This window comes from Limulus polyphemus, unplaced genomic scaffold (genome assembly GCF_000517525.1).
Source record: "Limulus polyphemus unplaced genomic scaffold, Limulus_polyphemus-2.1.2 Scaffold2460, whole genome shotgun sequence".
NCBI classification, from domain to species: Eukaryota; Metazoa; Arthropoda; class Merostomata; order Xiphosura; family Limulidae; genus Limulus; species Limulus polyphemus.
Window position 1 is genome coordinate 126,381 of NW_013668070.1, and position 24,335 is coordinate 150,715.

Sequence of the window (24,335 nt, forward strand, 5' to 3'; positions counted from 1 at the left end):
AACTTATTGACATAAATTCATGAAATTGTAGTTCAATAAAATTTTGAATGCGAGTCAACAAACATGATGACATGGCCTTTCACCTGTGACCATCTGTAGTGTAACAGATGGTTTATTTCAAAAAAGTTTTGAACAGCTTCTGAAGAATATGAAATATTTTTAGATAATAAAATACTGTCAGTCACTAATATTATGTTGATTATGTGAGTTAATATTTACTACTTGTAAAATATTTGCATCTATTCATAAGTGAATCCTTAAAGAATTTTATATTTTATAATTATTTTTAAAAATGCTTAATTGAAATATTCACTTCTTATGCTTTCTATAATGTTTCTTACTATCCCTCTTTCTGACATGTGACACTACCCATAGGTTGTAAGAAGAGAGAAGAAGGACCTGTACTATCAAGTTCAGTTAATATTTTGTCATCTACATTATCCTTTATCTCCTCCATGTGGTCAACCAAATGGCTTAAAACAGGTGATCAGGAAGTAAGTTTAAAAAAAAACAAAAATTAGATGCAGTGTTTTAATATCTGAAAATACAGGATAATGTAAAACATGCAAATCACCATGATATTTGTAAGTGTTATTTGTGTTTCACTGTCTGTTTCTATTTTCTTAGAGTGATTGGGTAGGATGACATTAACATTGTGAGAATGTATAATAGTGATCATGATGTTTGGGGATCCTGCATGGTTTTTTTATATTTACACTATTATATTTGTTTCTTTTGGAAATATATAAAACACTTTGTCTTTTGTTCAAATAACCTGGATAATTTGAAGCATAAAACCATATAAACTGCCCTGCTGTAACACTGCAAAGGTCACAAAATTTGAGCTACAACTTTGAAAGAGTGACACTATGTGTTGTTATTTCAACAATGTATTTATTGAACAGCTGTAAGACACAAAACCTCGTGATAGTGTGTGACTTTTATATCACCCTGTTTAAATATGATTATAGCAGATTTATGAAAATGTAACCAAAATCATGGTCAAATATCACAGATAGAGTTATTTCAAATACTATTTTTAGTGAATAACTTAATATTTACTTCTTTTTTTTTTTTCTGAAAACTTTGGGTGTTTTTGATTGTAACTTGTTTTTATGTTTCTGTTTTGTTAAGCTTGTAGAACAATGGAATATAGTTGTTGAGTTTCCTTTACTAGTTACATTTATTTATTTTTAACTAAAAAAAAATACATACAAAGACAATATCAGTTTTTATTTATTTTAAGATAGCTATGTATGCACACACACAGAGTCTGACTCTCAGTTACATGGGTTTGAGTTACATTAATTCATGTGGCCAGTGTTTCAACTCTTGCAAGGATATCCTGCTTCACGTTTATGCGGTAGAGTGTTTGTTGATTTGGAGTCTTGAATGAGTGTTATTCTGTAAGACGTGATAATAAAAACTTGGATAAATGAAAATTAAGAATAAACTGACATATCTAAATGAAAACTTTTTAGTTTATTAATGTGACATTTTGAGCAGATGCTCTTTGTCAGGCAATGTAGACTGTGTTACAGTGGTATTAGGCTTGAAAAAACTGAAAAAAAATCATGTCAACATGTTAGTCTCAGCCATGAGAAATGTGCTACTCAACAAATTAAAATAAGAAAGCTTTTAACACCTTTTTCTCTTCCAACTTAATGCTAAGTCCCCTTGTGGTTTAAATGAAAAATTGATTTTTAAATAATTATTAAAGTCCTTCAACCCTTTATTTAACCCCCCCCCCCTCTTTTCATCCTCCACCTTTTCTCTAGATGTGTTTACCTTTAATCTCTCTCTTTAACCTTACCTTTACAAAAATCTTCTCCTTCACCTAATTATTGCCCTGGATTAATATTATATGGTATTAAGGAGGAGGAGCCAGATGATCCTCCATCACATGAGTAATTTGTTCTGTAACTTATGGGTATAAAAGGGTATATTAACTTGTAATTTCATCAAGTTGTAATTTGTGAGTAAAGGTTTTAGTAAAGGTATTAATTCCATTATTTTGTGTTTAAATATCATTTTATTATGAAATATGGTTATCAAATCTTAGTCCCTATCCCCTATTTTCCATAGACTTATTACCTCGAGTTACACGGTTTAAACTTACACAGTGTTTTTAAGGAACATATACCCTACAGAATTCAGGGTTCAACTCTGTGTGTGTATGTGTGTATATATGTTTAAATAGGAGCTCTCCAAGGAAAGGAAAACCTGATATTAACCAAAAAGGAAAATTTCCTAATCTATTTTTCTTCTGGGTAAGAATGGATAGGTGCAAATAGATAGTTCTCTTTTCCCTTCCATACTTAGATATGTTATTGTAAACCTATTATATTTCGAAATTGTCACTAGGCAAGAATTCCACTTCAGACAAAAGAAACTCAATCAGAATCCTGGCTTATGGTTGGTGAGTCACTGACTCAGGGTAACTGGTTCCAGGCATTATTTGGAGAATCCAAGGTCAGTAAAGAAGAAAGTAGCAGAAACAGTAAAAGACAGAAGAAGTCTTCCGTTCATTCTGAGACAACTTCCACACAGCTATATAAGGAACAAGTCATTAATTTGGTGAGGGATGTATTTAAGCAGGAAATAGCTGTGTTGAAACTGGAAGTAATTACTGAACAGGAAACTATCAGACGTAAGGAGGTAATGGTTTCAACAGTTTTATGTGTTTATATATAAGTGCATGTGTTTTGCTATAAGAGGAAATCCAATAGTGAATTATAATGGCCCAGTACGAGTACACGTATATGTAGAAACTACTTTTGGCTGATTAAAATGTTATATGATGTATACAAAGGTTCAAATTTTAAAAAAATTCTCCTGCAGACCATCTGAATAATTTTGGTCTGCACTGAAAGAACAACAACATATGTTAACATAAAATAAACAAGTAACATTTCTTAAAAGTATTCTAACTTTGCATGTAAATGAAAGCAGTTACAGGCACACTTCAGTTCACTCTTTGTTGACAATCAGCCAATCTAGATCCTTCAGTTACCTCTCACTAAATTTGCATGGTTTCTTTGTGCCGAAGGAATTTCTCCTGCCTGATCATCTACATTGTCTTTGGCATCACTTTAAAAGATTTGTTTGAGTTGTATACATACTCTTTTCAGAGAATTAGTACTGGAACCATTTAAGAAAAATATAAGAGTTGCAGTTAAAAAAAAAAGTTAAAGATGGTGACACTGCTGAACTTTCATTAATGTTTTGCAGTTTGCAAAAGTGCTAGCATATTAAGAGTCAGTCCACATTATTACATATTGGTATGCATACTCAGACCACTTAGTTGAAGCCCTGGATATATATTTTAATTTCATCTAAAACAAATTTTAAATGGTACCTGATATAACTTAATTGACATATTACACTGACTTTTCAGTATTCTGTATTATTTTATACACTTCTGTTTGAAATGAAAAGTTTTTACTAGTTTCATCTTATTCATATATTTGCGGAACCTTTTGAATATGTATAACATTCAAAAGAAAAATAATTCCATTAACTGTAGTTCTAAATTATAAAATTCTGGTGCAAGGTGACAGAGATTTAAAAAGATATGTTCCAGAAAGTATGTTTTGCTCATATATATATATTGTGTGTGTGTGTGTGTGTGTGCTGTCGGGTTTTTATCATAAATGTGCAAGTAAAGAGAACTGGTCATAATGTTAAGCTCAGTGTGTTGTGATCTTGTTTATATATATATATATATATATGTTGTTGTTATTATTATTACTATTAACTGCAACTCTCATATTTTTATTAAATGGCTCCAGTACTAAGGCTCTAAAAATAGTAAGCATTCAACTCAAACAAATATTTTAAAATGATGGCAAAGATAATGCGGATGATCAAGCAGGTCATACTATAACTGTTTTCTATAATTTTTTTATTCTACTCTTTGGACCATATTCAGGCTAACTGAACATTCTACAGAATAAATATTGTAAAAAAAAAAATGTAACTATTGGAAGTATAATGTTATGATCTGGATGACAGTGAGATCAAGGTGTTCCATCTGAGTGCATTTGTATGACTAGGTATCTTATGCTCTTAGCTGTGAGGTTCAAGGTCCTCTCATGGTTTACAAAGGCCCCAATGTACTCTTCCATTATTCCCAATTACTTCTATAACTACCTGAAAACAAACCCAGTTAGGACACCTTTCCATGGTACTTCAGCTTGTGTGCCATGTTTTGCCCCTCTACCTTGAGAGGTTGGGTGTGAATACAGTTTTACATATGGCACTTCCAGGATACTGAGGGGAGGCTAGGAACCCCAAATCTGATGCCAGATTTGGGCTCAGTGACTTTGAACGCGTACTTTTAGATCTAATCATGTCCAGGTGATTTTCCAAAAACGTTTTAACCCCTCATGGTTGGAGGAACATGCCATATAGATAAGGGCATCTCCCAAGCCCCCTGCCGAGCTTGGTCTTTCTAGCTCCAAAACTGTGAACAAGCAAATTCACACACAATTCTAATTAATATATTAATATAGGATAATCAGTAAGCTTTAATCCATGAAAGATTGTCATTTCGTGGACAAGAAACTGAAAAACATTAACACAGAGCAAATATGGCATGAAAATTTTGTACTGAGTTAATGGAAATGTTTGAATCTTTGGCAATGTTTTTTTTTAATGTAAAAAAAAAGAGTAGCAGAGTAGCTTTTCTTCTGTACTAAATATTAGTATGCTGTCCACAATACATAATAAGTAAAATGAAACAGTATGAATGTCTTTCTGAAACATCATGCATTATTGCTTTGATTGACGATGTGGTCTTCAAGGCTACCAAAACATACATCTACTCAGAAACTATGTATTGAGTTGAATAAAGTAAGTTTACTTAAACCTGTTTCAACAGAGAAAAGCAACAAGCCATGAATAACCTCCAAAAGCAACAACTAGTTATTCTACAGCCAATGGACAAAGGAAACCTTGTAGTTGTTATGAACAAAATTGACAGAACAACAAAAATTGAAAATCTCCTCAATGATACTTGCCAAGAGTAAATGATCTTTTCCAGAGGTATCTGAACTAAATAATACAACAAGTACATAACCGGTACTCCACTGCCACAATATTTATGGACCAGGTCTGGAAACAAACATTCTGGTTTGTTCAATCATGTTTGGTCAGTGACTTAGATTTTGTTTAGCTCTTTGGTAAAATGATCAGACACAAAAAACAAAGTTATGTAAGAACTTTATATTTCTCCTGTTTTAACAACCCGAAGTCTCTTTACAAATAAAGCATAACATTTTCTCTTTTCCCTTTATCATAAAACAGCCACTCATGTATCAGGAATGCCTTTTTTTTAAGTGGTCAGGTCAACTTGGGACCATCTTCCTACCAGTTAAATTTTAATTTATGGGAGAATGTGTTGAATGTCAGTACAGCCTGGTTTTATTATGCAACAGAAGTTATGATATAGATATGTTGGTTTCATATAGTAGTTGTGTTATCATACCTAGCATGACAAATATCACAATATAATGCATATAAAAGTAATCTTAACTTTGATATCACAAATTCCAAGCAAGTGTATATATATATTTCTTGTATTTTATGTTGTTGTAGATTATTAATATTAGTAAATAAAACAAAAAATATAATTTGTGAAGAACTTCAGATATTTGGTGATGATTGGACTTTTGGATTGTTTTGTTTGGCTGTTGTAATGTGCCACAGATGGCCATTTTCTATTTCCAGACCTGATAGACTACTGAACAATCCATAAGTCTGATATATTTCTATGGCTTATCACAACATGCATTATTGTTAGATGCATTGCTAATTTTCTTTTTAATCTTGGTGGATATTCTATTAACAAAATTAATACTATAATGCTGATGGCAATATACTCAAGTTTTGATAACTTGTTTTTCTACAAGAGTACTTGTTTGTGAAGCTGGAAGACGACACCCTTACAAACAGGACTAATTTTTATCTCTATATCAGTTGAACAACTTGTACAACTAATATATGAAATCAACTTATTTTAGATAATATAGTGAATGACTTAGGGAAATGATTATGTAAAAAAAAAAGAAATTCTGATATCTGTTTGAAATATGTGTCACATATTTGTTCATATAGGCAAACAAGACCTTTACTATCTTTCTAGACCACTTTAATAAGCAGAATATCTGCATTCAAGTTACTGTGGAAATAAAGAGCAATAGCAAGTTTCAAATTTTGATGTATCTACTATTGGGAATGAAATCTATAATAGCTATAACAGTGGATTATATACCAACACTTACCAACATTTACTTGAAGTGCAGAAAGTTGAGTTTGAATATATATATAGATAATTCGGAATATTCAAATCATCAAGTTATGTGATAATCACAGCCAATATAAAGTTTTTGGTATTTTGTAGGTAGTGTGATGCCACCAAAAAGTGATTTTGATAAGGGTATGTAACAACCTTTTCCAACACAAAATATTCATTTACTGAGATCATAAAGATGTGTTCAGATCAGGGATGTAGAATTTCTAAAATGGGGATATTCCTTGTACATAATAGCATTGGAAAACAAAGGAATATAGATCAGTGTAGAGCACCGGTATCATCAAGCAAGAGACCTACAACAAGTACTCTTTACCAGAACAACACAGTAGGAGAAAACCCATTGTTACATGCTAATTAAAATGAAGCCACTATCCTAACCACACAAACCAAAAATGTGCTATATACAGTTACATGTGAATGAAAAAAAAAGATTATATTGAAGTGTAACAACTTCATATGAGACATATAGAGCATTTATTATCATACTCTACTTGATATTAAAGCAAGCCAATACTTTTTATTACAGACCTGAATGTAGCATTTTACCCTCTCTTTATGAGTTAGAAACTATAAATAGAGAGATGACCTCTTATGACATCGTAAAGCAAAAGAAGTTATTCTTGTCAATAAATCATATAGAAGGTTGGGATGTGAAATGAACAGAGACAATGCACTAGACATGAGCTCTATTTTGGATAGAAGATAATTAAGAAGGTTTCATAAAAAAGTATGTTTGAACAATTTGATGAGATAAAAATTCCAAACAGAAGTATTCTATAATAATTTGGTTTTGATAAATTACTAAATGATTCTCTGCTGTGATTAATCTGTTATTGACATTTGCTGACAGCTTATAATATGTATGTGTGTGTGTGTGTGTAATTATTAATATTTTAAATTAGTGACAAGCAGAATTTTTCAGTGTATACCCAGTTTTGTAATTCTGTAATATGCTTTGTCACTGATACCTCCTGTGTTATAAAATTAGTGAATTATTCATCACATCATTGTTTACTTTACCTTATGATACCTTGAGGCCACAAATCATACACCCAGTGATTTCAATTGTTACACCTTTTTTTTAGTCTTTATTCTATAGAATGTTCAGTTGATATGAAGACAGTTCAAAGGATAGACAAAATGCTTGCTGTTAAAGTATGTTTTATAGGTGTAATCAGATTTTATATGTCGTATTAAGATATATCTCCTTTGTCAAATTCTTATAGCATAGAAACATAAAACATGATAAAAGTCTCATAACAGATGCTGATAAAGTAAGAGTGTACAATCATGATATTTTCTTTCTAAACTGTGATATGATGGAGTCTCATCTGATTTTATATTTCTGTTACAAAGTTCTGACATGGTAAGAAAGTCTTATATGGTTTTATGTTTCTTCTATGTCTTGTAATATAGTAGAAACATAAAATCACATAGATTTTACTTACCAGATTTGGAAGGCAACAAAATAAAATTCCTTTATCAAACTATGACACACTAGACACTAGTAGAACCTGCTAAGTTGTGATGCAGTGAGATAATTTTTTCATCATTTTCTTGTGGATTTTCTTTAAATATGAATATTTATGTTTCATGTATCAAAAATATAGCAGGTTGCTTATGCATATATTAGAGTACTTTAATCAAATTTTATGTTGTACTACTTTGTATTTCTGTAACAGGCTGAAGATTTAGCTCATCATACTGCAAAGTTATTTGATCTACATAACCAGATACAAACCATATTGTTGAATTCAAAGGTAGGTGGGGCAAATTTGTAAATATATGATTAAATGTCCCAAAAAATAAATGTATAACCTTTTGTGGTAGATATAAATACATTTTATAGTATGTTACATGTATCAAGAGTTGTACTATGTATTAAAATTTTTCAATACACCATGAAGCGTTCCAATAGCTATAACACCAGATTTACTATGCATGTCTCAAATCAAGATTTGTACTAAAATTGCTAATTTTTTAAACAGTGTCAGTATAGTATAGTATATTCATGATACTGAAAGAACACATAGGTTCAAGAAGTCTTAATATAAAATGATAAAAACCCTGTAACCCAGTATAGTATAGATAACCATGTTGTAAAATAAATGTTTGCAATCAATATTCATGAGAAGAAAAATCTGGGGATATTAGTGACCTCTCTCTGATCTGGAAAGGATTAAGCATCTAATTATGTACTGAACTGTGTTTCAACCACTTCTTATGAATAAGTAAGCTCTCTCTTATGCTGTGGCTCCGTGCATTATTGGCCTTAAATAGTTTTAAAATCATTTGATTGGATGACCGTATTACAGTTACCTATAAAAAATGCTCCAATACTCTTGATCTGTTAGGTGGTAATTGCACACATCTTTTGTACATGTCTACAGTCATCTGATGGGGATCTAATATAACCTTGGTTATAACAAGGATTTTGTGTAAATTGATGTAAACTGCATTTGATGACTTCATTGGTGACATTTCTGTCTTGTATCTAAAATAATTCTGCAGATGGTATCCTGGCTTAAAAATACATTGTTACAGTATGTGTGGGAAAGTTATATTGAAGTAGGGTACAGAGATGTTTTTTTATTATAGAAAAGCATGTTTACCAGTGTAAGGCTAAACTGTAGATAATGAATGAATGGGCAACAACTGCCTGGTTCAGAATGACACTTAAGGACATTTGTGCCTTTTGAAATGTCATCCTTTCCAGCTAAACTGCTTTTGAAGTTTAGTCTTCCAAGACTTTCTTTTCAAGTGTCACTCTGAACTAGACAGTTGCTGTTCATTTGAACTTTGTTCTCCGTGAAGAAACCACCTAAATAATCTGTAAAATAATAGATATTGAATATTTAGGAACTTATACATTGGTGGTTTTATGAAGTTTTTGTTTGTTAACATAGTTACAGATTATTCTATACACCATATAGATATTAAAATTTTCTTACATAAGTATACCTTGAACTATAAAATTCTTTGTAAAAATTCATGCATCCATAAGGTTGTATGTGCATGATGATCCAAGACCTTGATTAATTATTCCTTGAACAATAGTGGTATATATATGGCTTGCAGGGTTTAAATACAAGTCAGTAAATGTTTTGTTATGGGGAACTGTACATTAGAAGTTACCATAACATTTCTGGACCAATCTCTCTAGAAAAACAAGTTTATGATTTTTATTATGTTTTATTGTGAATCAAATAATATTAAGCTTGCTATTTAGATACTTCATGAATTGATTATCCTGATCAAGAGCCTTAAATATGATAAAATCTTGTCTATGTACTTTCTTCCGATCTCATTTGCTTGCAATTTTGGGATCAGGAAGTTTCAGCTTTCCTTCCAAAAGGATGCCTTCTTTCTTGCATTCAGGCTTGAGTAGATTCATCCATTCAAAACTTTCATGTTATATAAATACTGCTGTGGTGTTATGAACATTTTGGCTGATCTTTATACAGACTTGATCCTTTGTTTTTTGAGTGGATTTTCAAACCTCATCCTATACACGTACCATCCACTCTGCCTTCTTTCTTGTATCCTAGCCAAGATCATTTACTGTAAGTGCCAGGTTCTTCTCATTGCTCCACTTTTACTTTCTCAATCATGATTTCCTCTGTTGTTGAACTGGTAAGTTAAATCAACAATCATGGCAGTGCTTGTTCTTGTGGCCTCTGTTTTGCTGCTGTTTCTGTACTTCTTTGGCTTCATTTTCAACCTTTTTACCTTCAATCATGTCATGTTCTTGGTGTTATGAACACTTTAGCTGATTCTTTAAGAAGACTTGACCCTTTGGTTTTTCAGTGGAGTTGCAAACCTTGTTCTTTATGCATACCAACAACTCCACCTTCTTTCTCGCATCCATGTTTGATTGGATTCATCCATTCAAAACTTTCACATTACACATACCTTTTCAATTATCCTATACAAAATTTCTCCCTCGGTATTGGTGCGTTATAAGAGGGTGATGCCTTAAAGAAGTTGACAGAGGATGCCGTCTGGTGGCTGATGATGCTTTGGTGCAGGTACCTTTCCTACCTCCACACACATGTGATTACATAGCATTTGAGACGTCAGAGATGATACAACTGTTCTCCATATGATGTTTCATACCCCAACTAGGATGAGGAATACTTTACTCCTTTATATCTACCTTTCTTAACCTATTTGGTGTTCCACTTGACCCGTCCTCGAGTTGTAAAGCCCATAGTAAGGTCTGCCTGAGTCTTTTCTACTCTCCCTGGGTACCCACTAACTGGGTCAGCTTTGTGACTTAGCTGGTCTTCTTGGATGTGAATGTAGAGAGCCTTAGGCTCTGGAGTGTGTTCACTCATTAGCTATTACTGGTCTAATCCTCCAGAAATCTTCCTTTACAGGTACAAAAATAATAAATTGCTGTCTGACCCTGACTAAATGTTATGCCACCACCTGTGACCATACCTTAAAATATGATGGTTCCACAGGTAAATACATATAGCTCCACTTCCCTTTTTTATTTATTTAAAGGGTATTGAAGGCAAGGAGAAGAATGTTGAGAAGAATGGATTTTCTGAGTTTCCTCTTTTAGTCTATTGTTTTATGAGGTTAGTCTACTCCACTCATTTTCCCTTGAATCCACTCAATTGAATCTACTGTGATTCTGGATTCCTGTCAACTTTACTTGATCACACTTTCATTTTTGGTCTACGTTGTTATTGCCTAGGAACCCAAATGTTGATGATTCAGTAACTCTTATGACTCTTTTCATTTTCCCCCTCCATCTTGGTATGGGTATTCTTGCTTTTCATATTTCAGAAGTAAGTCTGCCTGTCTTAGATTTTATATTTTTGGAGTTTAAATGATTTTCAATCAAGTAATTACTTCTTAAATACATTCCTACAGACACACATCCAGGAGATATGTGGTTTTTATCACAACTATAACTACAAAATCTGGATTATGATTGGAAAACAGAACTTGTATACATTCTCCTGATGCAAGTTCAATAACTCACATAGAAGGTGTATCTAAGACTTTATTCATTTAGTTGTTGACAACATGAGAGCAACTCAACAAAGGGAAAAGCTCTTTATATTCTAAGTACCTGTTTCAAATTCATTTTAATTCTAAAAATGTCCAAGTGAATGTTTTATTAAAAAGACAGTGAATAAGAAAAAGGCACCTGAATTGCATGCTTTCTACGGGAATATTTCCTATAACATGGGTGAAGTTTAATGTAAAATTATTGAATATTAAATAAAAATTTTAGGTTCCCCTAGTAGGTATTGTGGGGTTCCTGTAGTTGTGGTAAGTGATTAGAAGGTTCAATAGCAAATTAAGCCTACACTAAGTCTTGACAAGTGAAATAGCTTGTGAATCATGATAAAGAACCTTTTAAATACCCGAGTTCATTGTTAAGAGTTGCTAGTACATTTTATGAAGTTTGCAGATGAAGTAATTTTCCTCAAATGTGTTAAAACCTGGGTATAAATGCTTAATAAAGGTCCTTAAAAGAAGACTGCTTGATCCTGAAAAGGACCAGGAATTTTCTCCTTCTTAAAGTGTGGGAACTATGTTTAAGTTATTGGGTTTGGTTCTTAAAATTAAAACTTAAATATGAATATAAGTTAATTTGTTAAATAATAAGAAAGGACAATTTTAAGCACTAAGACAAAATTTTAAGATGAATTTGAAATAATTATCCCTATTTATACCAACTGAATTAATTCAAATGTATTGCCTAATGTTTTTAATGTTAAAGTTTGTATTCATCAGATTTATTAACAGTGCTATAAGTTTCAAAAACAAGTTAAATGGTTTTCTATTGACATAATTTAATGAAAGTGTAAACTAAGATGTTTAATGTATACTTTGTAATATGTGGTTATTACTTATCAGTCTTTTTGGTGCTAATATTATTACAAGTTATTACAGTAAGTCTAAATTATTTTAATTTGAGGAAGCAGAAATAAATCGTGATGTTCTAAAAATAAGTTACGTTTTCATTTTTTGTATGTGTGAAATAAATGTTTTGCCAAATTGTTTTTAATTTTAAAGTTTCTATACCTTAGTTTTATCAATCCAGACAGTACTACAAGATTCATAAACACCTGCTATATATTGAAATAAGATTAAAATTCTTTTACTTGCCAACCTACAGAAGCTTTTTATTCATTTAAACAGTAGATCACTAGTTTAGGGTTTACAAAAAACTTAAAAATTTTATAAACACACACAATGAGATTCTGGCATAATCTAGGAAAAAATAGGAAGATACTTTTATACCCTGGATGAACTTGTACTGTAATTTTTGAATATTAAAGTTACATATTCAGTGAAACTGAAAGGGAAGTTTTATCTCATGGTTTGAAATTTATCATACCTAAAAAGTTAAAATTTGAAGATAATCTTATAAATTTTCAGCTGTTTTTATAGCAACTCTCAAACAGCCTGTGTGGTTGAAATCAGAAGAGTAATATTAAAATTTCAGTAAGTGTAAGAACTTTTAATTGGTTTTAGTAATTATAATTCAGAATTTAAACAAAGAATAAATGTTAGCCTGAATAAAACATTTAGCAGAACTAGTAATGTTGTTATAACTAAATCTGATAAAAGGAATATATTAATGAAATATGATTTATTAATTCAGCCACAATATTTCAAAATTAACCATTATGATTTTAGTTTCAAATAATATAATTTACAATGATGCATTATCAGATTTTTTTTAAAGATTATACAAATAATGAATACTCTATGAAGGATAGTCTTGAATTCCATATAAAAGAGGAAATTTAAAATGGGAAATTTACTATTATAATTTTGTTTGTTATTTATATACAAATATCCTTATGGAAGCAATGATACAGGTAAGTGTTGAATTAATTTACAACAGTATGGTGTCCAGCCTTCCTATGTATGTTAATTTCAAAATTTGATTAAAAAATAATAATTCTGTTTCAACAATTTTTAACTCAAAATTTTTTATGTAACATTTTGTGTAATTAGCAAATAAGAATAAATATTTTGACTTCCACTTCCGTGCAGCCGAGCAATCTCATTTGTAAACAATATATTCATAGAATCATCTTTAGATTTTTTTATGCGTGTCCCAGAATACAGGTTTATATTTGCTAATAAACTAACATTCCTTGAAAATACAATCATTCGTATCTAGCTTTACACATGATTTTTATCTGGCATTTGCAGTTTTGTTACTAAGCCCTTTATTATCAACTTTTTATGATGCATAGTGTATGGGTCTAAACAGTTATGTATGAAGCTCAGCTTTGAAAATAGTTAAAGCCAACAAGTAAATACAGTTGGATAGAATTGGTTATAATTTATCTCTATCAATATAGAGTAAATAAAGTGGATTAGAAAATAGTTCTTGTTTTTTAAGATATTGGCTAGCCAGAACTACTGTTCAGGTGATGAAAGGAAGCTAATGGGAAGTTCAGAACATTTAAGAACAAACAATAGATATGGAATTTTTTTTTTATAGTTTCTTTAAACATTAATTTTTTTTCCAGAAATTCTGTGTTATTATGTATTTTAAAGCTACACACATTTTTTGAATGTCAGTATAATAGCAAAGCTTGGTTAGATTTAGGGAGCATGGAGGGCGAAAGCAAATATTTTAATGGCTTAAATCCCAATTTTTGAAAATTATTGTTAGGTTTGTCATCTTTAAACAATGTGCAGATAATGTATTATTTATTGGAATGAAACTGAATTTCTTAGAAATATTAAATGAAATTATACATACATGTTTTTAATGTAAGCAGATATTATTTAGTAAATTTTCACTGAATTTCATACAATCTGGTTAAGTGTTTCTAATAAGAGAAGGAAACTATCAAAGGATGTCAGTGACACTCCTCCAATCTGGAAAGGATTAAATTAAGTATGTATTCCAATATCTGATGTTATTTTTAAAATTAATCAGTTTTACTAGTAAAGAATACATTGTTTTGTTTAATGATAATTTGTATGATGAGATTGGTGTGTGTATAAGTTCTAGATTGGCTGCTTCTTCAGCTAATTTTTTCTATAGTACAGAAGGTATGTAGATAACTCTTATGATCAGTAGTGTTTCTGATCTTATTCATCAATTTCTGAAGTAACTAAATAGTAAGCATAACGGTATTTGATTCACTTCAGAACATCAGAAAAGTCACACACTTGCTTTTTTAGACGCATTAGCATATAATTATGATGGTATCTTCAGTTGTGAAGGTTATGATAAGAAAACATTTATTGGCTTATTTTTCATATTTGCAAGCTATATACCAACATTGTTCAAGGAAAATGTAATTAAGGTCTTGATTAATTATGCATATTAAGTCTCAACACTCACAAATTTGATGACATCAAGGAATTGTAGTATTTCCATTGCACATTTTTCTTCATTGTAAATAGGGGATAGAAAAAAAAAGGTACCATCTTGTACCACACAATTCTTATGTAAGAATGTTTTTTAACGAAACGTCATCACATCACCAGTGTTTGAAGTTTTTAGATGTTCAGTCTATCTATTATTTTGTTATATACAATTTATTAAATTGTTTATAAAAGAGGGCTTAGTTATTTATAAGAATATGCTACAACTTAACCAGTTCAGTTTAGCATATGCCATATTGCTTGCTTGTAAAACTTGACTAAGAGTGAACTACAGAGGGTTGAGTACTTTATACGAGTACTATTTAAAATATGTAAATCACCAAGGCATGTGACAGCCACAACTGATATGAAGACATGGTGAAATGGCACTGTGATGTAGAGTAGATATTAGTTATTCATACAGACAAACACTTATTAAAAGTAATCTATTATCTATTTCCGCTATATGATTATAAGTAGTTGGTTCACAATGTAGTAGTTTATAGAGAAAAACAGTCAAAAATGATCTGTTATTAACATTTAAATGATTAAAAGTGGTCTACATTTGAGCAGATAGTTGTTTGTACAAGTAACTTTGACTAAGAATGAACTATTAGTAGTGGGTGATTTATCATTAAAACCAGGATATGGTAGGAACAGTGTTTTGTACAAACAAGCCTGGCTGAGATTAACTTACTTACAGTATGTGCTATGTGAGTATTAACAGTATGTAGGGTTGTTAGTAGTGAAAACATCATGTAACTAAGAATCATATATTATCAACATCTGTTTATATAATTTATTAAGCCTGTAGTAGTAGTTTATACAAACAAATTTAAATAAGGGAGAAGAATTTTTAGTATATGCTGTTATATGATAAGAGACAGTGTACAGCTTAGTAGTAGTTTTTACAAATAACCTTGACTGAGAATGAACTTTCATCAACATCCTCTGTATGATTAGAATTGGGCTAGATTAGAGGGTAATTGTTGTTTTCAAAGTTAAACCTTAAAGTACTTTGCTATCAACATTATTCTGTTTTTCATTATTTGAGATTTCTATTTGCACATTTTGTGATTGTAAACTGTTAAGTTTGTATATGGATATGTGTGTGTGTGTTTTACATTGGCATTGGGATCTTGTATGATAGATGCTATGACCACAGACATTATCTATTATGACTTAAGGATGACAATGAGGACTGGTAATGGAAGAATAATTTTGAATTTTGGTCTCTTTATAATGTTTTGTATATATATATTATTATATATATATATAATTGTACAGAAATTGTTTTTGGTCTTTTAGTATTTACGTGAAGAACTGAGTGACGTCAAGGAAAAGTTGGAAGCTAAAGGAAAGAGGTGATTGTGTTTTATTTGATATTTGGAGGTCTTCTAATTTCAGTTTTAAAGTTTTCATGCAGTAATTCAGCTGTTCCTGGTGGCTCAGTGGTAGGTCTGAGGGCTTATAACACAAAAGAACTGATTTTGATATCCATGGTGGCAGGGGTTAAATTCTCAAAAAAAAAAGTAGATGCACTCAGCTGGGGGAAGTGGACCTGTTTTTGAAAAAGAAAAAATATAATCGTGTAAACAATAAAAAAAAAAAAAGACAAAGCAGCTCAAATAAGTCCCAGTACTAGTTCCACCTTAAAAAATAAGTTCTGATACTCAGCACCACTGAGTACTGACAGAATTTTACCCCTGCATGGTGGGCAGAGCACAAATAGCCCACTGTATAATTTTGTGCTTAAAAACAAACAATTTCACTCTATAACTTGCATGTAAGAATCTTTAATTTTAAAAAGTATATTTTACTCTAATTGCAATTAATAGCTGTATCTTATATAGAGCACAATAAGTATAATGGTAACTATTAAATGTAATGACTATATCATTTAAAAATTACACATTTTAATATTAATAATTTGAACTTCACCAAGAGTGTTCAAAAAACAATAAATGAATTGATGACTTTAAAGTGTTTTTTTCAGTTTTCAGCCATGAGTTTTAAGTTTTTGCCCTAGATAAAATTCTGTTAAAACTAATCTTGATTTAATCCCTTTTTTGATAGTTTAACTGTATGTAAAAACATAACTTTTGATTTCAAAACAAAATAGATCACTCTTCAGGATATAAATTTACTGAGATAAAAAATATATGAATTTAATTTAGATTATTTATGCTTAGTTGAAAAATGGTATTTGTATGTTTCTGTTATAGATTCTCAGTAAAGTTATATCCTGAATAGCGACCTGTTAAGTCATGAAACTGATTGAAGAAATTAATAAAGGAGAGGAAAATAGAATAGTCCTGATATTCCAGCATTTTTTATATATGTGTGTGTGTGTAGTTTTGTCTATAAAGAAAACTGCATCATGAAATGGTTATTCTTGATTTGAAGAGAAAATGCTTGTAGAAAGTATTTTGTGTTTAAAGTTAATGTTCTGTACCATCCAAAGATTACAAATATTTTGTACTTTAAGGCTTCCATTTTAAGTTACTCCTAAAAATCCCAGCTCGGCATTAACGGCAGCAGAAGTTTCTTGTTTCACAGAATTTAAAATTATGGAATGAAATGGTAAATTAACTTATTTTACTGAATTTTATAAACAGTGGTATTGCAAAATCTTATTGATTTAACGTTGGCTGTTATTTGCTTATGATGATAATTTTCTCTATGTGAAGGGACCATTCATTCACACTCAAAGTTCTTTGTAGTCTAGCAGTTCTCTCTGCTGCCCTCTGTTCTTGTAAAAACATTCTGGGAAGAGTTTTGACTGTGCTGTTTTACTGAGATGGATAGGAGACAGATTTGATTGTGAATAATTTAATGAATTTTGATTTGTTATTAATTAACAATCAATGATGTTTTCAGCTTCAGTGAATTATTGTTTCTTGTTAAGAAGTTCTCAATATAAAGCTGACATTTAAACACTTGGCATTTATTCTTGAAAATAACTAATCTTTAGAATTTATTTTTTCATAGTTTAAAAACCACACAATCTTAAATATGGCAACACAACTAAGCATTTAATAGTTTGGGCACAGTACATTGTTTCATCTGGGAGCTTTTATTTTTGTTCAGATATCATTGGATCACTATGTTGATAACATTAATTGGATATATTCTACTGTAACACTTCTTTTAGTTGTTCTAAATGAAAAACATTAAATGTAAGTTATAATTGGTTTGCTTAATGCACTAAAACCTGTAGATGATTGACATAGGATTGTACAGGGTGTGTCAAAAAATGCAATTGAAGGTTATGCTAATAGTTTTTCAACTATTTACACATAAATCAGTTAAGAAAAAGCTTTTCTGACTAGTCACGGATATGCAAGATGTGTTTGATGTGATGGCCTTATCTTCTCAGGCAGGAATTGATTCTCACTGCAAGATTCTGGATGACATTTTGATAGGTTTCTGCTGGTATTCAATGTAAGAAGGTTTGGATAACTCCCTTCAGTTCTGAATTGTTCATGGATTGTCCTTGTAGGCATTATCTTTGCAGTAACCCCATGGGAAGAAGTTGAGTTTCAACATTGAAGTAATGATGATAGAGTGATTCTGTCTTTTATTTTAACATTTTGTGGCCATGTAGAATTTCACTATCCTTATTTGTTGTTCAGTTGTGAATATCATACTTGAAATGGGTGCTTGTAGTTCACAGAATTAAATTCAACAGGTCCATAGAGTACACTCTGAAAATATAAAAAATATAATATCAGTGACAAAACAATTATTAACAAAATACTTGATTGAATTTTTTTTTATCATACTAGGTATGAATACAAAACTGTATGTGCACATAAACTGTTTTGTGCAGGTAGGTTTTTGGTATTAACTGTTTCTTAATTTACTATTCTGTGAAGTAACACAAGTATTTAGTATCAGCAAATTTCAATTTTTTTCTTTTACATGAAAATAACAACTACTTTGACATTAAGTTATACATTGAACAAACTGTGTTATGACTATATTGGTGTTTTCTAAGTTGTTAACCTGCATTGATTTGTAGATATATATTATTATAACTTTTAACTGAATGAATGACATCAGTACGATGTGCTTTATCTTTAATTATTTTCTTAGTTTGTACTAATGGATCTACAAGTGTTTTATGTGCCTAAATTTCATATTTTAATTGTAAATGTAGAAATTGTCTCTGAGTGGTATTATAAATGATTATTTTGTATGCAACCTAACACTTTAAATTCATGAAACTTGGGAAACATTATATATGTTGTACAAAGATTGGAAATTCACAAGGTAGCCAATTTCTGTGAAATTTTGAACATAATTTTTCAACTTCACAAAAATGTTTTAGAACGATGTTTGAACTTTTGTTTAAAAGTTGTGTTTTTGGTTTCTCTATATATCTTAGCATTGTAAATAACTCCATTACTAGTGATCAATTGCATTAACCCTTTTCAGGCTGGTGAGCACTTTTTAGATGTTGAGTGCACACTCGCATTATAAATTTGAAAATTTAAATAATAACTTGAAGTTTATTTCAATAATTCTTTTACTCAAAAATATTTTATAATTTATATTTTGTCATTTTGTAACACTTATATAATGTAATTTCTAAAGAAAAAAACATGTTCAAACCTATTTTTCTATACAACTCCAGAGAGTCTCATCCATGGACAATTCACTTATTGAATCTAAGTTTCAAATGGACAGCAACTGCCTGTTGTAGAAATACCTTCGAAACATCGTCCTCTACATTTGTAGGTTTCTTCAACAGGCAGTTTCTGTCCATTTGAAACTTAGATTCATTATGAATACTCTGCCTAAACAACCTAGCAAAGAATGCACTTATTGATTTTATACACTTTTTTTGCCCATATCACACTATAGGTCTGTACTTGCTAAAATACTACCATCCCATGGGTATTACCAGTGTTTGGATTTTACCTGATTTTTCTCTGTCTCTGAATTTCATTTGTACAGCTTTTCACTTCCTCAACCTTTTATGACCTCAGCAGGTAATTGAACAAACACTAATGAAATTCAGATTTCAAGATAGCTGTCGATATAATTTAAAAACAATTGTATAGAGCACATTATGAAATACTTACACCAGTATAGGATGAATAAAATGGTTTGAGAAGTCATTTATGGTTTTGTGGAAAAATGACAAGACCAAGCTTGTATAGAGAAGAACAATGGACTGTTCTTGGAATTTTAGATGAATTGGAAACAAACCACAGATCTGGGAATATTTTATACTTTATTTATATTTTTTTTTTTGTTCATGAAAATATTCTTCTATGATAAGACGTCAGGTATGTCTTACTAGGTTAAAATAATACTGTAGCAATGGCAAAATATTAAAGACTCGGGTCCTTATTTATTGAATATTATTGTTAAATTTATTGTATTCAAACAATGTAGATAAGTAAAATAACTTGTAATTTACTAAAATTAAACTATGGTTATCAGAAATTGATCTTGAATAAGAAAATTCTCAGCAGAAATATTGTTTGATAGCCTGACCTGAAAATATCTTCACAGGTGTGGCTGTAGGTCACTGATAAATCTTTGTCAGTTTTTGCAGTGTTTTATCATTTACAGAAGTCTCAAAAACAATCTAATGAATAGCCATCATGCTGAAACTAATGGCATGTATAAGTACAACTAAAATTTTAAGACAAAAGGAATTATTTTAATGTTCTTTTTAAAAAGCGTATTTCAACTAAATTTTGGAAATTTCACAATGTAAAGAATTAGAGAAAAGTAAATCAAATTATATGATTTTTTATGCCTATGTAGTAAGATTTTACTCAGTTTTATGTAATCTAAGTATTTCTACTGTGAGAAGAAAAAAATCCTGGGATGTTCATGACATACACACACCCTATTCAGAAATGGTTAGTAGCAGTCGTGTTCAAGTTAAATTTTGAAGGTTATATTAAAAAGGTAGGGTTTGATATTTTGGTATATGCCCATTCAACTCACTCAGTGCCTGAAGGAACTCTCAGAATAGACTAAGTTAAAAAATTACAGAGCAAAAATCTTTTATGCATCTTTATTACTATGTGCAAACATACCCCAATAAACATTGTTATACATTTTAAACCCTAATTAATTTATATCAACTTCAAAAATGTTATTTGGTAAAAAATTAATTACCTTGTTAATTCACAAATTTGTGTAAATTACATAGTGTTTCCAATTTCAAGTGTTGGATAATGTCTTTTGAACAATCATGAAAATCAAAGAAATTTTAGTATGATAGTTAAAAATATCAAATTTGGGCACATGAAACTCTTCTAGACTTGTTAGTAAAAGCTAAGCAAATGCTTAAAGACAATGGCAAATGCTTAAAGACAATGTATATACATTTTATTTCTGTAACTTATGCAAATATTAAATAAAAGCCATAGATGTACAAATAAGAACATTATATGAAAAGAGAAGTGCTAAAGTTGAATATTTTACTTACTAGTCTTATCAACTCGAATATTTGAATAAAACAAATGGCCCCCAAGTGAAACACTGTACTTTGACCAAACTAATTAGACCACATTCAACTTACTAGTTATCCTCAAGTACAATTAGTGTTTAAAACTCAGTTTCATGTTGAGAATTTTTATTCACAATGAAAGATAACTTATGAAAGCTACAAACTTTATGAGTGCTTTGTGATTATTAATGTGTCAAATGTAATTTGTATTACATGGGTAATATAAAACACCATTTCTCTGATGAAATATACGAGCATAGTGGAAATGTTCCTCAAAATCATTTCTACATTTTCAATATACAGGCAATGTGGAGAACTAGTGTAGTAATCTCACTGCAAGAGCTTCAGCTGAATCATTAAACAGTAACAGCTGAGGTTTAATCAGTAGGTCTTTGTGATACCACAGTAAGTAATGCGCTAAACATATTTTCTTAATATTTTTTCATCTACATTATAAGTAAAGTATAATCTTAATGAATGATAACTGCCTATGTACACAGTGAAATAGGAGATGAGCATGTCCATCAGTTGCCCCTTGTTAGTCTGTCACAAATAGACAACAAGTTTGAAGCCTTGGAGAAACAGGTCATGGGAATAAAAGATCTACTGTATGGAATGAGAAATTGCTGTCACAACCAGAGTGAATATTTGAAGACTGTTGAGAATCAACTGGCTTCTATACTACTACAGGTAAAGTTGTTTTGTAGATCAGCTTTCTTTTTTCTTTTTTTGCTCCCTCAAATTAATAAGTTGTTTTCTACATTTCACTACTGTAGTGTCTACATATTTCACCATATTGTATGATTTTTAATTTTTGCTTGTTACAACAATCAGTGGAAAGAACAGACCAAAAAGAAAGGGTAAAATCACTCATTTTTTTATGTAAAATACATAAAGAACCTCAGGAGTAATTATTAGGACTAATATTATTAAATTATATTTTTAGCAACATTTTTCATTTGTTATTAGCAACCCTATAACCAAGAAATTTATGAATGTATAAGCAAATTGATGCAAAAATAGTGTAGAAAAATGTTCCAAAACCTGTGTGGTGTAATTCTAGGGTATAGATTCTAACAGTGTGAGCATCATAATGTGGTATGTAGTCATACCATGTGTTCCCTACCCCTTTAGTTAATAAATATAATTTCTTTAAAATTTCTGTTTTACATACTGTGTGTTCGTAATATAGAATGTTGGTTAAGAGAGCCACTAAGTTCCTCTTGCCCTAGTTACTGACAGAACTAGGTCAGTTTACTAGAGTAGCACATGTACTTTCTTGTGGAAAAGATTGATGTTATATTGAATATACTGTATAGAAATTGAAAGTGACCTTGGATACAATATTCATTGTTTTTGAAATGAGAGTGACCATCAGTCATGTGGAGTAATGTGTCCATCCTGAGAACAGTGGCATTGTTGTTATTAGTATGTAATGTCATGATTTCCTAGTCTGGATCAATTGAATGGAACTTAAGATTCAAGATTTTAACTACTGTCACGTATCTCACCAGTAAAGGCACAACACTTTACACATGTCTTTAACTTTGATTGTGTTTGAGTATGAAATAAAGATTGTTTTGCTGTCTCCACTCTTTTTCTTTGCTCAGTTGAGGTCAGCAGAGCCAGGTTAAGATTTAGTGGGGCCCTAGGCCCAGGTAGTATTTAGGAACAATAATGATGATAATAACTCACTCTTTCCGCTATTCTGCTAGTTTTATGAACCATAATTTTTTAACTTGGGTGGCTGGTAGGGCCCAGGCCTAGGTAGCCTATGCGTTAATCTGGTACTGGAGGTCAGAGAAAGATTTCTGCTGTGCAATAAATTTTCTGGTAAGCATTCTGTTCTTCTGTGGTTACAACCCAGTTATTCAACAGGAAATCAGTGAACCTGAAAATAACACAATGGCTTTCACTATGTAACTAGTTCAGTGCCTGTTAAAAGATGGAGAACAGAACAATATTTTCTAATTAGTGTACAGTGTTAACTGATGTATGGTGGGATAAAACAGTGTTGATACTTGGGCATTACAATGTGAATTAAATTTGAGAGACAGAACACCATCACTCGGTACTGAAATATTATATCATTTATTAGTATTTGAACAATATGGCTTCGGTTGATACTTCACAGTCCAGTTAACCCTCAAATTACTTAATTTGTTTGTTAATTTTTTGTATCATTCAGTACTGGTTGGGTCTACATATGATATCATACTGGATAATTTTTTTTTACCTGTTAAACATTTAGTGTAAAGAACTGACTAAATAATTTGGGAAAAATCACTATTTTCTAAGTGAAATACATAGGGGACAACAGTTATAATTAGTGGAATTAATTGCAATGTTGATGTTGTTTTTGTTTAAATTTTTGGTGATTTACATGTTATCAAGGAACTGACCTTGTAACCAACAAAGTCATGGATCCACAAACAACTTGGCACATAAATAGCTTAGAAAAATAAGTTTAAAAGCCAGTGACAGTACAGTATTAACCTTATCATTATGGGGTTTTCTGTGGTCAGGGGTCAAAAGACATGTCATCACATTTGTACACTTGCATTCAAAATTTTATTTAACTACTTTGTTATGAATGTATGTCAATAAGTTTGGGATCAGATTGTAGATTATAATTCAAATTTTAATATTATACATTAGTTATTTTCTTAATTTAAAAGTAAATATAAAAAAAATCCTAAATATCAATTTTTGTGTTTCGTGTGGTATGTTGAATGAAGCTTTGGTTCAAATTAGATGTTTGTGATGTCCATGTATAAAATCTATAGTTTCTAATGAATTAGGAACTCAAATTACCGAAACACTAGAATACAAAATAAGAACCTCCTATTTTTTCTATTTGCTGAGATATCACTATATTTAACAAATCAATCACAGTGGCTATCTCTTCCATTTTTGGAAATACTTGCTTACATACAACCACTTTGCTTGATCATGTGTTATATTATAACCAATAAAAAGCTTAGAATTTCCCCATGTGGTTTTCTCAGCCTCTTGAGGGTTGGAATTTCCCAAGATTATTTCTTTTGTCTCCAATCTCGGAAGGAAGGGGTATGTGAAAATATTGTTCAAAAAACAATATTTTTTAGACCCAAATACAGTTTAGTAAGCCTGATAAAGTGCAATTCTGCAATATTGGTAGAGTAGTTTATAATTTTT

At 30.7% G+C, this 24,335-nt stretch overlaps 1 protein-coding gene across 4 annotated transcripts in view; it reads left to right on the forward strand.

Moving 5' to 3' along the window:
• LOC106467011 (SUN domain-containing protein 2-like) overlaps window positions 1-24,335 on the forward strand; it is a 91,001-nt gene that overhangs the window by 52,508 nt on the left and 14,158 nt on the right. For all 4 annotated transcript variants that reach the window (XR_002612333.1, XM_013927321.2, XM_022395103.1 and 1 more), the window contains 5 exons: window positions 376-494; window positions 2,365-2,658; window positions 7,999-8,076; window positions 15,989-16,044; window positions 21,659-21,848. Coding sequence is in view for 3 of the 4 variants with exons in the window: in XM_013927321.2 (XP_013782775.1) it covers window positions 376-494; window positions 2,365-2,658; window positions 7,999-8,076; window positions 15,989-16,044; window positions 21,659-21,848 (737 nt within the window). In the remaining variant the exon portion in view is untranslated. The remainder of the gene's footprint in view (window positions 1-375; window positions 495-2,364; window positions 2,659-7,998; window positions 8,077-15,988; window positions 16,045-21,658; window positions 21,849-24,335) is intronic.